This window comes from Corapipo altera, unplaced genomic scaffold, assembly GCF_003945725.1.
Source record: "Corapipo altera isolate COAL_440 unplaced genomic scaffold, ASM394572v1 96, whole genome shotgun sequence".
Taxonomy (NCBI): Eukaryota; Metazoa; Chordata; class Aves; order Passeriformes; family Pipridae; genus Corapipo; species Corapipo altera.
The window spans coordinates 967,842-986,281 of NW_020884962.1; the positions used below are offsets into that span (position 1 = coordinate 967,842).

Consider the following 18,440-nt stretch of genomic DNA (forward strand, 5'->3'; position numbering starts at 1 on the left):
CAGAGCACCCCTGGGGACACCTCTGGCAGCCCCTCTGGGACATCTCTGGGTCCCACTGCTCTGTGGCTCTTCGAGCAGGACGGGGGGCACCGGGCAGAGCAGCCCTCAGGGTGGGCACAGCAATCCCCAGGACAGGGACAGCAGCCCCCAGGGTGGGCACAGCAGCCCCCAGGATGGGGACAGTAGCCCCCAGGGTGGGCACAGCAGCCCCCAGGGTGGGCACAGCAGCCCCCAGAACAGGAACAGCAGCCCCCAGGGTGGGCACAGCAGCCCCCAGGGTGGGCAGAGCAGCCCCCAGGGTGGGCACAGCAGCCCCCCGGGCCGGGCAGGCCCCGTCACTGGTGTTTCTTTGCCCGGAGCTGGCCGGCAGGAGCGGGGGGCAGGAAGAAGGCGGGGCAGCGCAGGCAGCGGAGCACCAGGAGCTGCGGGCCCAGCGCGTAGAGGATGTTGGAGAGGAGGAAGCTCCACAGGACGTCGTCGGGGGTCTGGTAGGGGAAGGGGGTCCGGGCGTGCAGCGACGAGCCCAGGTGGGAGAACTGAGCCTGGGGACACAGGGAAGGGGTGGCACTGGGGAGGGGGAGGGTCGTGTGCGGCCCACCCGGCCCCAAAGGGTGTGTGGTGGCAGCAGCGCGGGGCGGCACATCCTATTATAGCCCTGGCCCAGCCTATTTCTGGCCAGCGAATCCCCGGGCCCGGCAAAATCCACCGGGGCCAAAGCAATTACCAGGCAGCAGCAGAGCTGCTGCTCCACGTGCAGGCGCAAAGCTGAGCCCCCAAGCTCAGCCCCAACCCCCCCTGCCCCTGGTTGGGACCAAAACCCAGCCCTGGGGGTCCCAGCATTGCCCCCCCGGGCGCTGGCACGGCCTCACCTGTGCCACGGCCCCGGCAAACACCAGGCTCCAGTCGGGCAGCCAGGAGCAGCCGGGCAGCACCAGCCCGTAGATGCAGAGCAGGAAGAAAGGGAGGGCGTAGAACATGTAGATCAGCATCTGGGGAGGGACAGAGAGAAGGTCACCCCCTCCCTGGTGCCACCTGGGGGGGTCTCCGGCCCCAGCTGGACCCCCCCCACCACTCACCTGCACTTTGGGGTAGGCGACGGGGTCGCGCAGGTACGGCTCGTGCTGGTAGATGTACTCAAAGCACGAGTCGGCAGGACAGTCCAGAACCACCTGAGGGGGTGGAGAGAGGAGGGGAGGAGGGTGGGGGGCGGATGAACCTTCCCCAAGCCCCCCCCGGCCCCTCCAGCCCCCCCCCGTGCGGGGGCCCAGCACTCACCATCCCCCTGAAGAAGGTGAACGAGGCCATGAGCAGCAGCACCAGCACCAGGGCCGCGTCCTGGGGCCGCCGGTACAGGGGTTTGCGCTGCTCCTCCGCCACCTGGGAGAGGGAAACGCCCCGGTTTGGGCTCTGCACCCCCCGGCCCAGCCCCGGGAGGGGCACCGGGCACCCGGGGCAGCCCCCCCGGAGCCCCAGCTCACCTTCTCGGGGCTGAGGAGCAGCGGCTCCTTGGGCTGCTGGAACAGCCTCACCCCGGCCCAGAGGAGGAGGAGGATGTAGGGCAGGTTGAGCAGGAAGGAGGGGCTGAGCTCGGAGCTGTATTTCCCTGGGGGAGGAGGGCGCGGGATGGACGCGGAGGAAGCACCGGCACCTCCCTCCTGTGCCCGCGGGGAGCAGCAAACCCGCCGGACACGGGCGGTGGGCACGGAGCCCCCTCCTCCCCCCCGTACCGATCATGTTCCCCAGCAGGAAGACCACGACGCTCATCAGCAGCGAGCCCAACCAGAAGAGCCCCAGGTTCCTGTAGTTCTTCCTGCAGAGACACCGGGAACAGGCACCTCGGTGCTCCCTCCTCATGGAATCTGGGATGCTCCAAGCCCCCTGAGCTCCTCTGGCACCTCTGCCAGGCTCAGAGCTCTCTCCACAGAATCTGGGATCCTCCAACCCCTCTGAGCTCCTCTGGCACCTCTGCCAGACTTGTGGCTCCCTCCTTATGGAATTTGGGATCCTCCAACCTCCCTGAGCTCCTCTGGCACCTCTGCCAGACTTGTGGCTTCTTCCCCATGGAGTTTGGGATGCTCCAAGCCCCCCGAGCCCCTCCGGCCCCCGGGTCCCCGCTCACCTGTGGCCGATGGCCGCGACCATGGTGAGGTAGAGCCCGTAGTGGACGACGCCATCCCAGTAACAGATCATGATCCCATGGGCCGTGCGCAGGTAGGGCTCGCCCTGCCCACGGGGGAGGGACTGGGTCAGGCAGGGAGGGGGCAGCTGCCTTCCCACCCCCTCCCTGGGGCACTCCACGGGAGTTGGGGCTGCTCCAGGTGGGATCTCAGTGTGTGATCCCAGTGTGTGATCCCAGTGTGTGATCCCAGTGTGTGATCCCGGTGTGTGATCCCAGTGTGTGATCCCAGTGTTGCAGGAGCAGCTCCAGCAGGGAGAGTTCCATCCAGCCCCACCTGGGCAGGGGGAGCAGGGGGCCGGGGTGGGGTTGGCTGGGGTGGTACCTCTCTGACATAGACCTCCATGAAGCCAGAGATGAACCCATCCTCCTCCAGGGCGATGATGAGGTCGACGCCAGAGACGAAGGAGAGCACCACGAACACTGTGTGTGGGGGGGAACCAGGGCAGCTCTGCCAGGGGCTCAGGGCTCCTCCCAGATCCCAAATCCCAAACCCTCACCCCCCACCCCAACACAGAACCAACCCCCACAGACTGGGGGGGCTCTCACCACAGAACAGGGGGTCCTGGAAGTGGCTCACGCCGCTGACGAGGAGGATGATGGAGAAGAGGCCGAGGAGCACCAGCGTCACCGTCAGCACCAGCAGTGGGGGGTTGCTGTGGAGCAGAGGGGGGGGGTCCAGCACCAAGCCCCATTTCCCCCCTGCCCACGGGAAATGCTCCTCACCCCCCCGATCTTTAGGGTCAGGATCAGGCCCCGCACCCCAGGGGGGGTCCTGGCGCTGCCCAAACTCTGAGAGGGGAAAACGGCTCCTCTGGGGTCTGAAACAACCCCGGGGGGGTGAATCCCAAAGGAAGGGAGGAACCTGACATTCCAGCAGGGTGGGGAAGGGGCTGCCTTGGCAAGGCTCCTGTGCCAGGGCAGGGAGCAGCTCCAGCAGGGCCCCCCCTCTCCAATCTGTGTCCAGAGCAGGGAAATCCATAATAAACCAAAATCAAGGAGAGATAGAGACTGAAAAAGTGTCCTGAGAGAGAGAAGAAGTTGTAGGGAAAACCATCCTGGGCAGCTGGAATTGCTCTCCCAGAGCCAGGAATTGGGACAGTGACTGAGTAGGGCTCAGTGTCCCCCCCCCCCCCCCCCCAAAAAAAAATCAACATCAAAACCTTCCTGAAACACCCAAACCAGCCCAGATGCTCTTGGAAAAAAAACCCAAACCAATCAAATCACCGAAGTGTCGCCGCCCCGGTGCATTATTGCCACTGTATAATTAATTACTACACAACTAATTACTCCCACGGAATGATTAATTCAGGGTTCAAACGCCGTGGAGCAGCACGGCACGGGGGCTCCTCCAGCTGCAGGATGCCCAGGGATGGATCCCGGAGATCTGGGCTGCAGCAGGGATAGGAGGAGATGGAAAAGTTTGGGAATTAAAATGGGGAGAGCTTCAGAGGGTGACCAGGAGAGCCCCCGGCTCTGTGGTGAGGAATTGGGTTAAAAGTTCTTCCTGCTGGTGGAAATAAATATCTAAGGAATGGGAAAAGGAGGGTGAAGGGGCCTGGTGGGAAGGGAAGGGGAGAAAGGGGAGAAAGGGATGAAGGAACACAAGGGGAAAGCCCTGAGCTGGAGGGTCCCGGGGGCTGGGACTGGAAATTAGAGGAGAATGAACCAGTCAGAGTTTGCACGGAAAAGGAATAAAGTGGGTGAGGAAGGGATGGTGGAGCTCCTGGATCCCCAGGGAGCCGGTTCCATACGCCCTGGATGCCCGGCCGGGCTCACGGGGGTGTCTCCGGGCAGGAAAACCGAAAGCGGGGCCGTTCTCGGTCGTTGTGACAGCGGCGGTGACCGGGAGGGTGCGGGGGGGTGACATCGGCCGCGCTGGGACACGTCAGCGGCCGAGGAGGCAGCGGGGAGGCTCCGGGAGGGGAGTGGGGTGTGGAGGGGTCTCCAAAGTCGGGATCACCCCAATTCCAGGGGGTCTGGGGGGCGAGGAGCCGCGTTCTGCTCCCCAAAGAGCCCCACCGGGCCCGGCCAGCCCGAGCGGGGTTGGAAAGGCAGCGAGGCAGCCACGGAACACGCCGGGAAATCCCCCCGGGACTGAGCCCCCATCCAGGACAGATCCAGCCCCGATCCAGCCCCCTGTCTCAGACAGGACCCCCCCAGATCTCAGACAGGCCCAGCCCCCTGTCCGGGGTGGACCCCGCGATCCGGGATGGCCCCCCTGTCCCGGGATAGCTCCAGCCCCCCACCCAGGACACGCTCCCTGTTCTCCAGGTCCGGGTGGGACCCCGGGACGGGCCCCCTGTCCCGGGTGGGATTGGATCCCCCCAGCCCTGGACGGAGCCGTGTCCCGGGGCAGCCCGGACTCTCCCCCCGCTCCCGGACTGGTCCCGTCACCCCTCCCCGAGCAGGACCCCAAAACCCCGAGCCCGGGGGTCCCCGGGGGTCCGCACTCACTCCGCCAGGGCGGTGGCGCCGGTGATGCCGAAGGCCACGGGGATGGAGAGCAGGGGGGCGGCCAGGGCGCCCGGCCCCGCCGGGAGCTGCATCCCCGGCCCCGCCGCCGCAACGGAGCCCGCGGACTTCGCCCCGACGGCGGGGACCGAGCCCGGGCAGCGCCCTTAAAGAGCCAGAGCCGCCCCGGGGGGACAGCGGGGACCGGGGAGGGGGGGACAGGGGGAGGACGGGGGGGCTGGGGAAGGACAGGGGGGCTGGAGAAGGACAGGGGGGCTGGAGAAGGACGGGGTGACAGGGGGAAGGACAGAGGGTCTGGAGGGAAGGACAGGGTCCCAGAGGAAGGATGGGGGGTCCTGGGGGGGAAGAAAGGACAAGGGGTCCCAGGTGGAAGGACAGGGCTTTGGGACTGGGGGGTTCAGGGGGAAGGATGAGAGTCCCGGGGGGAGGACAGAGGTCCTGGGGGAAGGACGGAGGGTCCTGAGGAGGGGAACCCCCCCGGTTGAGCGCGCGCGGCTCCGTGCGGGGGTCGCTGCCTCTGCACTCAAGGGCTGCCTGGAGAAACAGCTCCAAGGGCTGCGGGGAAGGAGAAAACCACTCCGAGGGGGCTCTGAAAGCTTCAGAACTGCAGGTTTCGGCGTTTTGTTGGGGGTGGGTTTGTGTGTGGGTTTCTTTTTTTTTTTCTTTTTCGCTTTTCCAATTCATCCTGGAACTCTTAAAAAAAAAGAGCCGAGAGGACGCGGCGGCTGCTCAGAGCTGCGGGAGGGGGAAGAGAGGGAGCGGAGCTGATGAGAGGCAGCGCTTCATCCCCGCCCGGAACGAGGGAGCAGGAGCGGGAGCAGGAGCTGCAGCCCCGAGGTCTCTGCGCTGCCCCGGCCCCCTCCTCTGCTCACACCCCACCACTGACCCCCCGGCAGCGCTGGGGGAGCCCCGGCACAGCCGCGCCGAGCTGGGAACAGAGGGAAAACCTCCCGGAGCACTTTTACCAGCTCCAACCCCCCCCCACCCCGAGGCGGTCGCTCAACCTTTCCCCTCCCTCATAAAACTGTCACCGAACGTGTCACCGGGTCACTGCTGCGCCCTCGTGCCCCACAGTCCGGGGGCTGAACCTGCACTTTGCCCCGGGCTCGGTGCCGGTTCCCCCGGGGAGGAGCTGGGACAGCACAGGGAGAGGGGAATGACCCGGGAATTCCAGCAGGGAACACGCCCGGGAGCAGAGGAGGTTCAGACTCGGGGCTTGGGCTGAAGAAACCACCCAGCAGCGCAGGAAAAAGGCACAAAGAGCAGCACAACAGCCCGCGGTGAGGATGAGAAAAGGGGTCAAAGTGGGCAGTTGGAGGTGTTTTGCTGCAATCACCTTCAGCTCCTCCCAAACACCGAACTCTCCCTGCAGGGATGGGGAGAGGGGGCTCAGCAGGGCTGGGGAAATAAAGGAATCAAACCACTTTTGCCAACGGGACATCCATGGGATGCACGGGGCTGGCTGAAGTGTCCAGTCAGCTTTAAATGCCCACCAGGAACAGCAGGAATTCCCAGTGATTCCACACTCCTGGTGCCAGAATCCTGCTGTGCTGAGGACACTTGGAATGAAAGTGGTTCTGCAAACACCTCCAGGCTCCCACAGAAAGCCCAGGAGAGCCCTGGGGTTTCTCCAGCCTCCGGTCACCCTGGAAAACCAGTTTGTGCCAGGCAGGAATAGGGAGGGGACAGGGCACAGGGGTGTCCCAGCCCCCCCAGGTTGGCACAGTGACCTCAATGCCTGGCAGATTTCCCACCTGGATTTCCCAATCTTCCCAAATTCCTGACTGGAACCAGGCCCAGCTCCAGGCTCCCACACCTTGGATTCTCTCTGAATAAAACCCCCTTGAACCCACTGAATGGACCACTTGGGGTGTTTTTATTGAGAGCCAAGTCCTCGACTGGAGGGAAGTCAAACACAATCACCCCCCAAAGTGTTCAGAGAAGGAACCAAATCAACCCACTCCAACGTGGTTTTCCCCAAAATCCTTGGAAGAAAGAACTCCAGAGCAACCTCCCGACCTGAGAAAACCCACAGGAGCCCCTCTCTTCCCGAAAATCCTCCCATTAAAAATAAGGAACAAACAAGTTTTATTTTATTTACAGACTCGACGAAGAAAATTCGTTATTTCAGAGGTTCGTTTTGGTTTTTTTGTGTTTTTTCTTTTAAATGACAACAAAACCCAAATTAATGGCCTTTGACAAACTGTGGTTGAGGGTTTGGTTCCTCTTCCTCCCCCTCCAGAGCATGGGAGGTGTGTTGTTGGCAAAGTCTCTGGTAGTGCTCAGAAAACGAGGGGGTTGGGACTCCTGGGGTGGAGTAAACTCACTCTGCACCCCCTTTAAAATCCTGGAATCCATGATCCACCCCATGCAGAGGGAAAACAGAGGCACTGGGGTGCAATGTCAGCTGGAGGTCAGACCTCTGGCACCGTCAGAACAACGTCCTGACCCTGCTCTGGGTGGGGGGACACAATCCCTTGGGTGGGAAATTTAAACATAAAATCCAGGGGGAGAACAAAAAACAACCCCAGAGCAGCACAAGCTTCGAGTCTGGACAATGAAAGACCAGCTGTTATCCCAAAAAAACCACCCCCACGCTCCTTGGGAAGGCGGGAGCACGGACGGGGAGTCCCCTGAACTCCTCCTGTGGGATCTTTGGTGCTGCCCTGCCACGTTCCCTCCCCGAAAACCCCCGTCCTTGTCCCCTGTGCGGGCACCTGGGAGGGCTCCCAGGCCTTTCCCCTGGGATGAGGGGGGTGCTGTGGCCTCGGGGAGTTGGGACAATACCGGGAAAGAAGGGATGGATGAAGCGGTTCCATAACATTTCACAGTCAGGGAGCAAAACTGTTCTCCCAGAGCCCGTCCCTGGAGCCTCCTCAGTAATAAGGTCGCCGTGGGTTGTTCTGTGGGGAAGCAGGAGGAGAAAAACCATCACAATTGGGGGTTTCTGCCCAGCAGCTGAGCCCGACCGCCCCCAAAAAAGCCGCTGAAAATGTGTCATTTCTGCGCTGCAAACCTGAGCTTTGCCCCGAAATTACAGCTCAAAAGGTGTCCCTGTCCCTGTCCCTGCCCTGATTTTGGGACCCTCCCTCACCAGTGGATCTCTCCCTGTCCTTTCCCTGTTCCCTGCACTCTCCCCCACCAGTGGATCTGTCCCTATTCCTGTCCTGGTTTTGGGACTCTCCCTGCCCCCTGGATCTCTCCCAGCCCTGTCCCTGGTCTATCCCTGCTCCCTGGATCTCTCCCAGCCCTGTTTCTGGTCTCTCCCAGCCCTATCCCTGGTCTCTCTCTCACCCCTGGATCTCTCCCAGTCCTATTCCTGGTCTCTCCCAGCCCTGTCCCTGGTCTCTCCTTCTCCCCTGGATCTATCCCAGCCCCATTCCTGGTCTCTCCCTCACCCCTGGATCTCTCCCAGCCCTGTCCCTGGTCTATCCCAGGTCTCTCCCTCACCCCTGGCTCTCTCCCACCCCTGCCCCTGGTCCCTGGCAGCCCCTGGCTCTCTCCCATCCCCAGTTTGGGTGCCCCCTCACCAGGGGGTTGGGTCGGAAGCGATAGGCCAACATCATCCTCTTGCGGAAGGCCTCGTACTCGTCGTCCTCCTTGGTGAGCTCAGCAGGGCGGTCGATCCCGAATCCAGCCCCATCCACGGCCGTGGTTCCCCTGGGTGGGAAGGGGGAAGGGAGGGAAGCAGGTGAGAGAGAGCTCCTTCCCCCAGGAACAGCCTGCTGCTGTGGGATTCATCCTGCTGCTGTGGGATTTCATCCTGCTGCCGTGGGGTTCATCCCACACGGAGCCGCTCCGGGCGCTGCCACATTCCCGGATCCCCTGCCCAGATCCAGGAGGTCTCCTGTTGTCACAGGGAAGCAGGAATGCCCACAGAGAGCAGGAGCAGGAAAAACTCCCTCCCTGGAGGGGCAGGGATGGGGAAGCCACATTCCTGCCTCCTGCTTTGTCACTCCAGCGGGATCAATTCCTTCCCTCCCCAAAAACTCTGAGATGGTCCACGGTCACATCCTGCCTTCCCTCCAGGAATCTGAGCCTGGATTTTCCCACCTTTTACCCCAGGCAACACCTCTGAACCAACAACCACATCCCCAGAGCTTTGCACAGACATTTCCTACCGTGCAGCAAACAGGGAACTTATTCCCACTGGGATCCATCCCTAAAAACCAACTCAAGGAGTGTTCCCCCTCCCCAGTGTTCAGCTTTGAAGCCCAACATATGTCACCAGCAGATGAATCCACCCAAAAAGAGACACTCTGCCACTCCCAGAGCTGTGTAACACACAGAGTGTGATCAAACCAGGACATTTCTGGGCACAAAGAGCAGTGTCAAGGTTTGTCAGGACCCCACAGAGCTCTGAGTTGGGTTGAGACCCCTCACACAGAGCTCTGGCTGGGTCTGCCACTGCTCTTTAATACCTCAGGAAATTTATGCCTTTAAAGACTTAACCCTGGAGGGAAGGGAGGTGCAGACAAGTGTTATCTTTATAAAAGGTGTTCTGTTCTCTTTCCAGCTGGGGGAGGCACCTCCCTGTGCAGGCTGGGATGGGGAACACAGCCTCTGTGGGCTCAGCCCACAGCTCCAGCAGCAAAGCCAGGTTCTGTGGGGGGAAAGAGAGCCCAGAAAAAAGCAGGAATTCCCTCCTGTGCCCAAGAATCCCCACGAGATGCATCCCAGGGCAGGAGCACCGACCCCGGGGAGGGAAGGAGGGAAGGGACAGGAGGAGAGGAGAGCAGAGCTGTGCTTACTTGCTGACTGGGTTCTTGATGCCCTGCCCCTCTGATCCCAGCCCCTCTCCTTCCTTCCAGCCCATCTTCATGAGCATCTGGTAGCCAATGTTCTCCACGGTCAGCTTGAACTCCTTGTACTCCGAGTAATCCGGCTCCCGGCCCTCCTGCAGGGGCACAGAGGGAGCCTCAGTTTTCCTGGGGGTCATTTCCCACTCTGGAGGGGGGGTAAAGCAGCTCCAGGCACCCAAAGCCAGGCTGGTTTTGGCCAACAACCCCTGGGATTCCCTGGGATTCTGGCTCTGGAGCAGCACAGGGGAGGGAATCAGGCCCTGCCCGGAGCTGCTGGGATATCAGGCTGGGGAACAATTAGCTCCTGAATTTTAAGCTGCTCGATGGATGAAGTTGCAGATCCAGTTCTTATTGAAGCCTGAACCCTCCAGGGATGCAGGGAAACGGGGAGGGATGTGCCAACATCAAAGAGTTCTGGGCTTTGGGAAGAATTGGCAGGTACTGGAGTGCTTTGCATAAGTTCTTTGCAGGCTTTGTATTTCCACTTTGCTGCAATCATCTGGATAAAAATTCAAATTTCCCTTGGCTTGGCATCAGCAGCCACTTATCCCAAACAGGAACTGCAGGAGGGTGGTCTGAGAGCTTTTGTCTGGAATTCCAGAGCCCCCCAAAAACTGTCAGATTGTGGAATGGTTTGGGTTGGGAGGGACCTTAAAGCCCACCCAGTTCCACCTCCTGCCAGGGGCAGGGACACCTTCCACTGGAGCAGGGGTGCTCCAACCTGGCCTTGGACACTTCCAGGGATGGGGAATCCTCTGGGAAATCCATTCCAGGGCCTCCCCACCCTCACAGGGAAGGATTTCTTCCCACTATCCCATCTAATCTTGCCCTTGTCTCACATCCCTCTCCAGCTCTCCCAGAGCCCCTTCAGGCACTGGAAGGGGCTCCAAGGTCTCCCTGGAGCCTTCCCTTCTCCAACCCGGCCTTAGAAGTGCTGCCACCACCCCAGGAAGTCTCTGCTGTGTCACCTTCAGCGCCTTGAAGGTCTCCATGAACTTCTCCAGCTCATCGGGCGGGAGGAAATCCCCGATGAAATGTTTCCCTCTGCCCATCTGGGTCAGCTGCTCGGCCCACTCTGCCAAGAGACGAGAGGAAACAGGGATAGCAGGGTGTTCTTTGGGGTTCCAGGGGGGCTGTGGAGCACAGGGATGGACATTTGTCACCCCCACTCAGGGAAAGGTGACCCTGCAGCTCCCGATCCTGCCGTGGGAAGCTGGAGCTCTCCCCAGGGAAGGTCCTGACCCACCCACCTCGTGTCTTGTCCATCTCCATGCGCCTCAGCTGGTGCTCCCAGGTGCCCAGCTCGCTGTCCACCTCCTCGTCGCTGTCGTAGCCGTGCTGGTGCTGCTGGATGGCCTTTTCCCACATCAGCTGCATCTCCTGCATGGCCCGTTTGTGCTTCATGATCATGTCGTACATCTGCTGCATCTGCGGGGGCACCGAGAGCTCAGAGCCCTGCCCTGCCCAAAGCCCTGCCCAAAGCCCTGCCCTGTCCTGCTCAGAGCCCTGCCCAGAGCCCTGTCCTGAGCCCTGCCCTGCTCAGAGCCCTGCCCTGCTCAGAACCCTGCCCTGCTCAGAGCCCTGCTCTGCTCAGAACCCTGCCCTGCTCAGAGCCCTGCCCTGCTCCCCAAAACACAACCCAGGGCAGCCCCACATCCCCCAGGGCAGAGCTGCTGCTCCCCCTCCCCTCAGACAGCACATTCCTGGGCTGGTTCCTCCAGCAGAGCCCCGGGATGTTCCCACTGTTCCCCTGAGCATCCCCAAGAGCCAGTTCTGCTCCCATCCCCCCCCAATCCTGCAGGAATCCCCTCATTTCCCCCTCCCTTCCACTGCTGAGCAGCTCTGATCCAGCTGCAGCTGTGACACCACAGACCTTATAGATTTTGGGTTTAGGTGGGGAGGGCAGCAATTGGCTGCTTCCACCCTTATTCCCCAAAGCCCCAGGGCTGTTCCTGCTGACTGCAGCATCCCGTGCTTCCCAGGCATCCAGCACAAATCCCACAGATTTATCTGTGGCTGCTGCAAAAGGTTTCTTTTTGCTCTCCCCTCCACCTCCCACGAATTTTGGGAACCGTTTCGGGGCTTCACCTCCTGCTGCTCCTTCAGCTGCTTCTTCTGGGCCTCGGAGAGCTCAGTGACCCCCACCAGCCCCACGGGCTTCCCCTTCTCGTAGCCAAGGCCCTTCAGGTCCTGAACTGTGACAAACAGGGGTTAAAAGGCTCGTTAGAGACCCGAGAGACCAGGGAGAGCAAATCCCAAAGCCTGGTTTGGGCTGGAAGGGACCCAAAGGATCACCCAGTGCCACCCCCTGCCCCGGGCTGGGACAGCTCCCACCAGAGCAGGTCACCCAGGGATGGGGGTGTTCCCAAGTTTTTACACTCATTTCATGGTTCCAGCATTGGAGAGGCTCGATCCAGAGGGATTTGGGAATCACAGGAGCAGGGAAGTCACTGGGCAGCAGCTCCTTTGCCTCCCTCCCCCTGGCCCACAGCTCTACCCAGAGGTGTTGGGAGACTCCCAGGAGGGTCACAGTGTGTGGAAATCTGCTTTAAAAATCCCTTCTCCTTAAGATCCTTCTCCTCAGAAGGTTCTTGGTGAACCCCAACCATCCCAAAAAGTGATAATTCATCATCCAAGTGGAGCCACGAGCCCAGGACTCCCAACAGCAGCTCCTCCCCAGATGAAAAGCAAATTCCCACATCAGAACGAAATTCCCACATCAGGACAAAATTCCCACATCAGAACAAAATTCCCACATCAGGACAAAATTCCCACATTATCCTGCCCTTGGAAGGTTCCATCCCCCAGGGAGGTTTCAGTGTCCATGTCCAGGCTCAGCAGCAGCACCCCCAGGGATGTCACCCCTGCTCCCAAAGAGGGGCACCTTTTCCCTGCAGCATCTCCCGTTGGAAGCTCCCCCTTTGGAATTATTTCTGCTGTTTCATCAGCTGAACCCCCGAAATTAGATCTTCTCATTACCTGGGCAGGGCACTCAGTGATTTGAGGTGACCATACCGGGTTCAGAGGGCAAGTTAAAGGGAAGAGAGGAGGGGGGAAAGGAAAGGAATCCTATTTATAAAGAGCTGCAGCGTGAAGGGAAGTAATAAAAACACTGCTGGGGCTGCAAAAAAAAGAGATTTCCAGGAGAGATTGCCTTGCAAACTTGGTTCATGTATCTCCAGCAGGGCTGGCAGCTCCTCTCCAAAGCACCTCCGAGCTCAGATGCCACCGGTTAAAATATTTAAAGGTTTAAAAGAAGCCTCAGAGCTGCATTTTTCAATACAAGGGGAAGGATTTCTTCTTCCTAACGACCTGCCAAGCCCCCTGTGTGTGTGTGTGAGCTGGGGCCAGCCTCCAGTTAAGCGATGCTTCATTCATTATTCACGATCTATTAATTATGAAGCCCCAATTAGAAGAGGATCGTTGTTCACTGCCCCGTGGGGGGGGGGGGTCGGTGTCTCCCTCCCTCTGAGCACTCTGAGCCCCCTCCCCTTCCCCACAGATCTCCAGGAGGTTTCCTGAACTCCAGGAGTTCCTGAACTCCCCCCTCCCAAGCTCCAGGCCCTGCACACTCGCCCCTCCTTACATAAAGAGGTTTTCCAGGAGCAGGGGATGGAGTGTGGCGCTGGGAAGTGCACTGTCAGCTCCCAGGAAACGGGAGCAAACAGGAGAATAAACCTATTTCTCGCTGATAGCCAGCCTGGTTCCTGCCTGGGGGAGCAGGGAATGGGTTTAATGGACACACCAGGGCTGATCCAGGGAAAGGATCTGGCCCCACATGTGATGTGTGGGCACTCTGGTATCACCCCCCGGCTCAGGGCACGGGAAAGCTCTCCCTGAGTGCTCCAAGGAAAGCTCTGCCCTTCACAGAGGTCACAGCAGCTCCCTGTGAGCTGCAGGAACACCCAGCTGGGAGCTCCAGAGGCTCCAGTGCCTTCCCAGCAAACCTTAAAGGTGAGGCTGAGCATCCTCCTCCCCTTGCCAGGAATGAGATCCCACTGCTCCTTCCCTTCCCAGGAATGAGATCCTGCCACTCCTCCCCTTCCCAAAACCACCCCCTTGGGCTGTCTGACTGCAGGAATTCAGCCCTGGGAGGTGGTTTTTTTTTTTTTTGTGGCCTTGGCCCAAAGGATCACGATGGGCAAAGTTGGGAGAAAAAAAAAAAAAAAAAAGGGAAAAGCTCCACCCCGAGCTCCGTCTGCAGATGGAAAAGTGTCCATAAACAGCACCAAGGAATTTGCATGGAAATAGATAAGGTTTATAAGCTCCCCAAGCTTTCTGGCACCAGGTAAACACTGTGCAGAAGACGAGGGGTTGCTGCTCAGCCTCAGGTTCAGCAGGGTTTGGGGGAAAAAAATCGCTTTTTTTGCCTGGAGTGACATCAGCTTTGCCCACGGGGTTAATGGTGCAGTGTGTCTGCAGCGTTGGCAGAGCAGCACCCGAAGCTTTATCCCTCTCCCAGATGCCTGAGGAGCAGCAGCTTGTTACAGGAGAAGGGAACAACGTCCTTGGAGGACAGCAGGAGAAACCCCAGCTCAGAGTGCTTCCCTCCTTCCCAGCCTGGAGATCTTAATCCAGGCTAATCAGACCCAAAGCCGGGTTTCAGGAGGTTCCAGTGACAGTCTGTGATTTGTCACTGACCCCCAGAGTTCACCAATCACACATCTCTGGCTCAGCTTTTGGGATCCCTCAGCCCCTGCAGGGAGCCAGGGAAGTGTTTGGGTATCAATATATTGAAGAGGAGCCTTGTCTCTCTCTCTCTCTCCAGAAAGGGCCACACTTTCTCCTCTCCACCCTCCTGATTTATCACCGAGGGAGGACAGGAAGAGAATCCTCCCCCAAATCCCAAACAATTGCTAAGGATAAAGGACTAAGACACGGACATTTAGGTACCAGAGCAGCTCTCCCCTTCCACAGGAGCAGCAATTTGCAGCTCCCTTCACCTGTCAGGTCGAGGCTGTTAATTCCAAAAGGGATTAGTCCAGCTGAACTGATAGCAGGAATTAATCCTTCCCCCTGCAGAGCACTAAGGGCTGATTTGTTCTGCCTGGCAAAGTGGCTGCTGTCCTTTTCTCCTGCCTGACACAAAGCCCTGAGCAAAGGCAGCAGCAGCACCAGGAGCACGTCCCTGTCCCATCAGGGGGGGGCTGAGGGAGCCAGGGGAATTCCAGCACATGGATACCCCTGCAGCCCCCCCCACTGCAGCTCTGAGAGCCCCTGCTCAGCTTCAGCCACGTCTGAGAGGGAAAATTACTGGAAATACAACCACCAGGAGAGATTTCTGCATGTGATTCCTGCCCTGCAAGGAGCAGCAATCCCAGGCCAGTGACTCCACAGTGGGAGAGGCACAGCCAGGGTTTCTGTGCAGGGCTGTGATCAGAGGGCACAGTCACCAGGAACTCCCCTCCACCTGCTTTGGGAGTGCTGGATAAGGGGCAGGATCCCTCCTTCCTCCTCCCTGAGCAGGCCCAGGGCAGCAGAGCCCAGCCAGCCTGATCCCAGGATTAATGCTGAGCAGCAGTTCCAGCCCCAGGAGCAGTGCCAGGGACTCGCTGGAGAAACGAACCGCAAATTATCTGAAAATTAGAGCTTTTCCCATCCCTTGTCCCACTCCAGCAGTTCTGCTACTGCTCTTTCAAGAGGTCCTTCTTGCTCTTCCTGTGGCTCCACCCTGGGGCCATCAATCCTCTCAATTTGCCTCATGGCTTCCCTTTCTTCTCCCATCTGCCTTCCCATTCCAGGCTAATTGGGCAAAGATGCCTTTGGAAGTGTCTGTGTTCACCTGTGACTGGTTCTGTGCCCTCCCCAAGCACCCAATTACTGCTCTGCACACGCCCAGGTGGAGCTGAGCCTCCAGAGCTCCCCAGAAGTGCCTCAGCTGGAGGGATGATATTCCAGCACTTGGAAAGAGTGGGAATGGACTTGGGCAGGTGGAGCAGCACGAGCTGGGTGAGGCCTGTGAGCCTCAAACGAGCCAAAACAGGTCAAAACCCCAAGTTCTGCTCGAGTCCAGCCCCACCCAGGGAACAGCCATTCCCAGTGAGTAGTGAGGGGTGGAAGTGCTTCCAGGGATTCCATCCCAGGGATCCCATCCCAGGGAACAGCCATTCCCAGTCAGCAGCAAGGGGTGGAAGTGCTGCCCAGGGATTCCATCCATCCCATCCCAGGGAATGAGCTCTGACAGCTGGTTCCTGGGAGTGGAACAGCCCCAAGCAGTGGCTGTGAGAGCACAGCAGGGCTTCCAGACAGCAGGGGAATGATGGGAAAAGATGGGATCCAAGCCCTGGTGCCGGGAAGGCGAGGTGGGTTATCTGGGATCGCCCCCAGGGAAGAGCTGGCAACCAAGGAGATCCACCAGGAGAGAACTGCCCCCACACCCAGAGCTCGGGCAGAGGGACAAGGAGGGTAAATCCAGGAGCATCCCCCGGCCCCACTGACCTGAGAGAGGGGAGGGAGAGTCCAGCTGCTGCACCAGCTGTGGCAGGGGCAGCTCCACCTTGTCCTCCTCCGGCCCCCACCGGCTCTTCCGCTTCTTCTTGGTGGTGCCCGGAGTGGCCGTGGGGGTGGTCGGGTTTGGGGCCGGGTTTGGGGTCGGGTTCGGGGTTGTCTGCTCAGGGGGGGTTGTGGAGGAGGAGGATGGTGAGGGGGAGGAGGGCACGGGGAGGGCTGGGGGCACTGCCAAGGGCACGGGCAGAGGGGAGGGGACGGGCAGGGGAAGGGGCAGAGGGGAAGGGACGGGCATGGGGAGGGGCAGAGGCAGCGGGGAGGGAAGGGGCAGGGGCAGGGAGGGGAAGCACAGAGGGGAGGGCGAGGCCTCGGGGCTGGTTTTCCTTTTCAGGCTGGGCTCTCCAGGGAAAGGGGCACAGCCAGGGCTGGCCTTGGCCTTCCGGAACTCCTCCAGCTTCTGCCTGTAATACTTGTAGCCTTTGCTGTTTGGCTCGTACAAAAACCTAAAAAAAAAAAAAGACCCCAAAAGAAACAAGAGTTGAGCCGTGGCAGCCACACACGGGGCCGGGCTCCAGCACTGTGCTCAGGGCTCTCCCTTCCCGCAGTGCCCGGAGCCTTCCCACACAATTCCCGGCTCTCCAGCACCTCCCCGTGTGCACCCGCGGCCAGTGCAGGGCTTTTCCCACCCCCTGATCCCACATATCCCGTGGGTCGGTTCCCTGTTTTTGGTGCCAAACGAACCCCGGGGTTCTGCAAAGGTTTGTGGGAAGGCAAAGCCCTCCCCCAGAATCCACCTGCCTGGAAAACCTGCCAGGTTTTCCAGAGCGTCGGGTTTCAGCTCACAGGAGAAAACAAACATTTTACTGGTGGGAAAGTCAAATCCCTGCCTGAGGAAACTGCTCCCAAGCTCTCTGTTAAAGCTGGAAGCGTTGCCATTACCAGCCTGCTTAATTACACCACAACTGCTCCCTCTGTTCCCTCATCCACAAAAAAACATGGATTTATTTGCCAGCCCTGCCAGAAATAGGTACATCTCCGAGCTTTTTGGGGAAAACAGAGCTCCTGGGGGTCTGTGGGAAGAGCAGGAAGAACCCTCAATCCAGCAGCCAGGCGAGGGAAGAGAATCAACATGTTTGCTACAAACACGTTGGGTTTTTGGGGCTCACCCCAAATCCTCCACACGGGAAACCTGCCTGTTCCCAACTCCCCTAAAATCCTCCCTTTTTGGTGGGATCAGTCTAACACTCCATGGGTTTAACACTGGGAAAACACGAGGGATGACAGACCCTTCCCACCTGTGGCCACACAAGAGGCAGCAAAAACCAGCTCTCTGAGGGGCTGCAAAATTCCCTAAACGTGGTTTCTAACCCCTCTGTTTGAACACCACCACCAAGGACTGCTCCAGAGGGCAGGATGGGGCCTTTCCCTGTGGAAAACCCACTGGAATCCCACCAGGGGGGTGGTGTTTAACCTGACCCTGCTCAGCTGGGACCACAGAGGTTGTTTTGGAGCCAACACTGAGGCAGCTCAGGCACGAGCACATCTGCCCAGGGCAATTCCCAGCCCCAGGGGAGGGTTCCAGAGGGCCAAGGAGGAAGCCAATAAAATGCCAAAAACATCAGCAACAAACCCAGGGCTGCCTTCCCTGCCAGGGAATGCTCCAAAGTGTTTGTGAGGGCACAAAACCAGACGTGGATGAGACCAAGGGGAGGCATCAACCAGCTGCCAGCGAGCACTGGAGGGAAGAACCCTCCCCTGGAAGGCTGGGAAGGACACTCCAAAGGGGGATCTAAAGGCTCTTCCCATTAAAGGGGGATGGAATTCTACCTGCACTTAGTGAGGGCGCTGGAAGGAGCAAGGCAGGAGATGAATTAATTAATTAATAGACAGGAGCTGTGGATGGAGCCCCCAGGAAACACTTATGGGGAGCAGTGTGAAGGTTCCAGTTGTCCCAGTGCAGCAGGGAACTGGGCAGGGGTGCAAGTTGTGTTTATTTTGGGGGGAAAGCAAGTTTTCTTCTCTCCATGCCTCGCTTTAAATTGTGGATCTCGGAATCCTGGGATGGTTTGGGGACCTCAGGGACCATCCAGTCCCACCCCCTGCCCTGGGCAGGGACAGCTCCCCCTGGACCTGTGGCCTTGGGCACTCCCAGGGATCCATCCCAGCCCCTCCCCACCCTCCTGGGAAGGAATTCCTTCCCACCATCCCATCCAACCCAAGCCATTCCCTGTGTCCTGTCCCTCCATCCCTTGTCCAAAGTCTTTCCACCTTTTGTTGGCTCTTTGGGGTCACAGCCAGGCCAACCCCAAAGCTTCTCCTCCCTGAGCTGAACAATCCCAATTCCCCCAGCCTTCCCTTTTTGGGGAAGCTCCTCTGAACCCCCAAATCCAAGCTCAGGAAGAGGTGGCTCTTCCCAAGGCACGGAGAAGGCACCGACCAGGGAGATTTCCAGGATAAATCCAGTGTTTATAAGGAGCTAGGGAATAATTTAAGGATCCAGGACAGCCTCCTGTGACATTTGCTGCAGACATCACCCAATC

General features: G+C 59.4%; 2 protein-coding genes across 3 annotated transcripts in view; both read right to left on the bottom strand.

Moving 5' to 3' along the window:
- The window catches only part of TM6SF2 (transmembrane 6 superfamily member 2), a 4,981-nt gene extending 241 nt beyond the window's left edge, over positions 1–4,740 (bottom strand). Inside the window, exons 1-10 of one of the 2 annotated variants that reach the window (XR_003531081.1) lie at positions 4,634–4,740; positions 2,726–2,832; positions 2,502–2,599; positions 2,120–2,223; positions 1,728–1,810; positions 1,479–1,603; positions 1,276–1,377; positions 1,077–1,169; positions 870–989; positions 258–542 (exon numbers count right to left, since the gene is read on the bottom strand). Coding sequence is in view for 1 of the 2 variants with exons in the window: in XM_027664394.1 (XP_027520195.1) it covers positions 336–542; positions 870–989; positions 1,077–1,169; positions 1,276–1,377; positions 1,479–1,603; positions 1,728–1,810; positions 2,120–2,223; positions 2,502–2,599; positions 2,726–2,832; positions 4,634–4,725 (1,131 nt within the window). In the remaining variant the exon portion in view is untranslated. Of the gene's footprint in view, positions 1–251; positions 543–869; positions 990–1,076; positions 1,170–1,275; positions 1,378–1,478; positions 1,604–1,727; positions 1,811–2,119; positions 2,224–2,501; positions 2,600–2,725; positions 2,833–4,633 lie in introns of those variants that run through there. The other variant, XM_027664394.1, reaches the window with a different exon arrangement.
- Positions 4,741–6,544: 1,804 nt separating this feature from the next.
- The window catches only part of SUGP1 (SURP and G-patch domain containing 1), a gene marked incomplete at its 5' end in the record, with an annotated part of 19,088 nt that continues 7,192 nt past the window's right edge, over positions 6,545–18,440 (bottom strand). Inside the window, 8 exons of the mRNA XM_027664207.1 lie at positions 6,545–7,554; positions 8,182–8,311; positions 9,403–9,548; positions 10,422–10,528; positions 10,704–10,881; positions 11,542–11,648; positions 15,892–16,090; positions 16,226–16,403. Of these exons, the coding sequence (XP_027520008.1) occupies positions 7,528–7,554; positions 8,182–8,311; positions 9,403–9,548; positions 10,422–10,528; positions 10,704–10,881; positions 11,542–11,648; positions 15,892–16,090; positions 16,226–16,403 (1,072 nt within the window). The remainder of the gene's footprint in view (positions 7,555–8,181; positions 8,312–9,402; positions 9,549–10,421; positions 10,529–10,703; positions 10,882–11,541; positions 11,649–15,891; positions 16,091–16,225; positions 16,404–18,440) is intronic.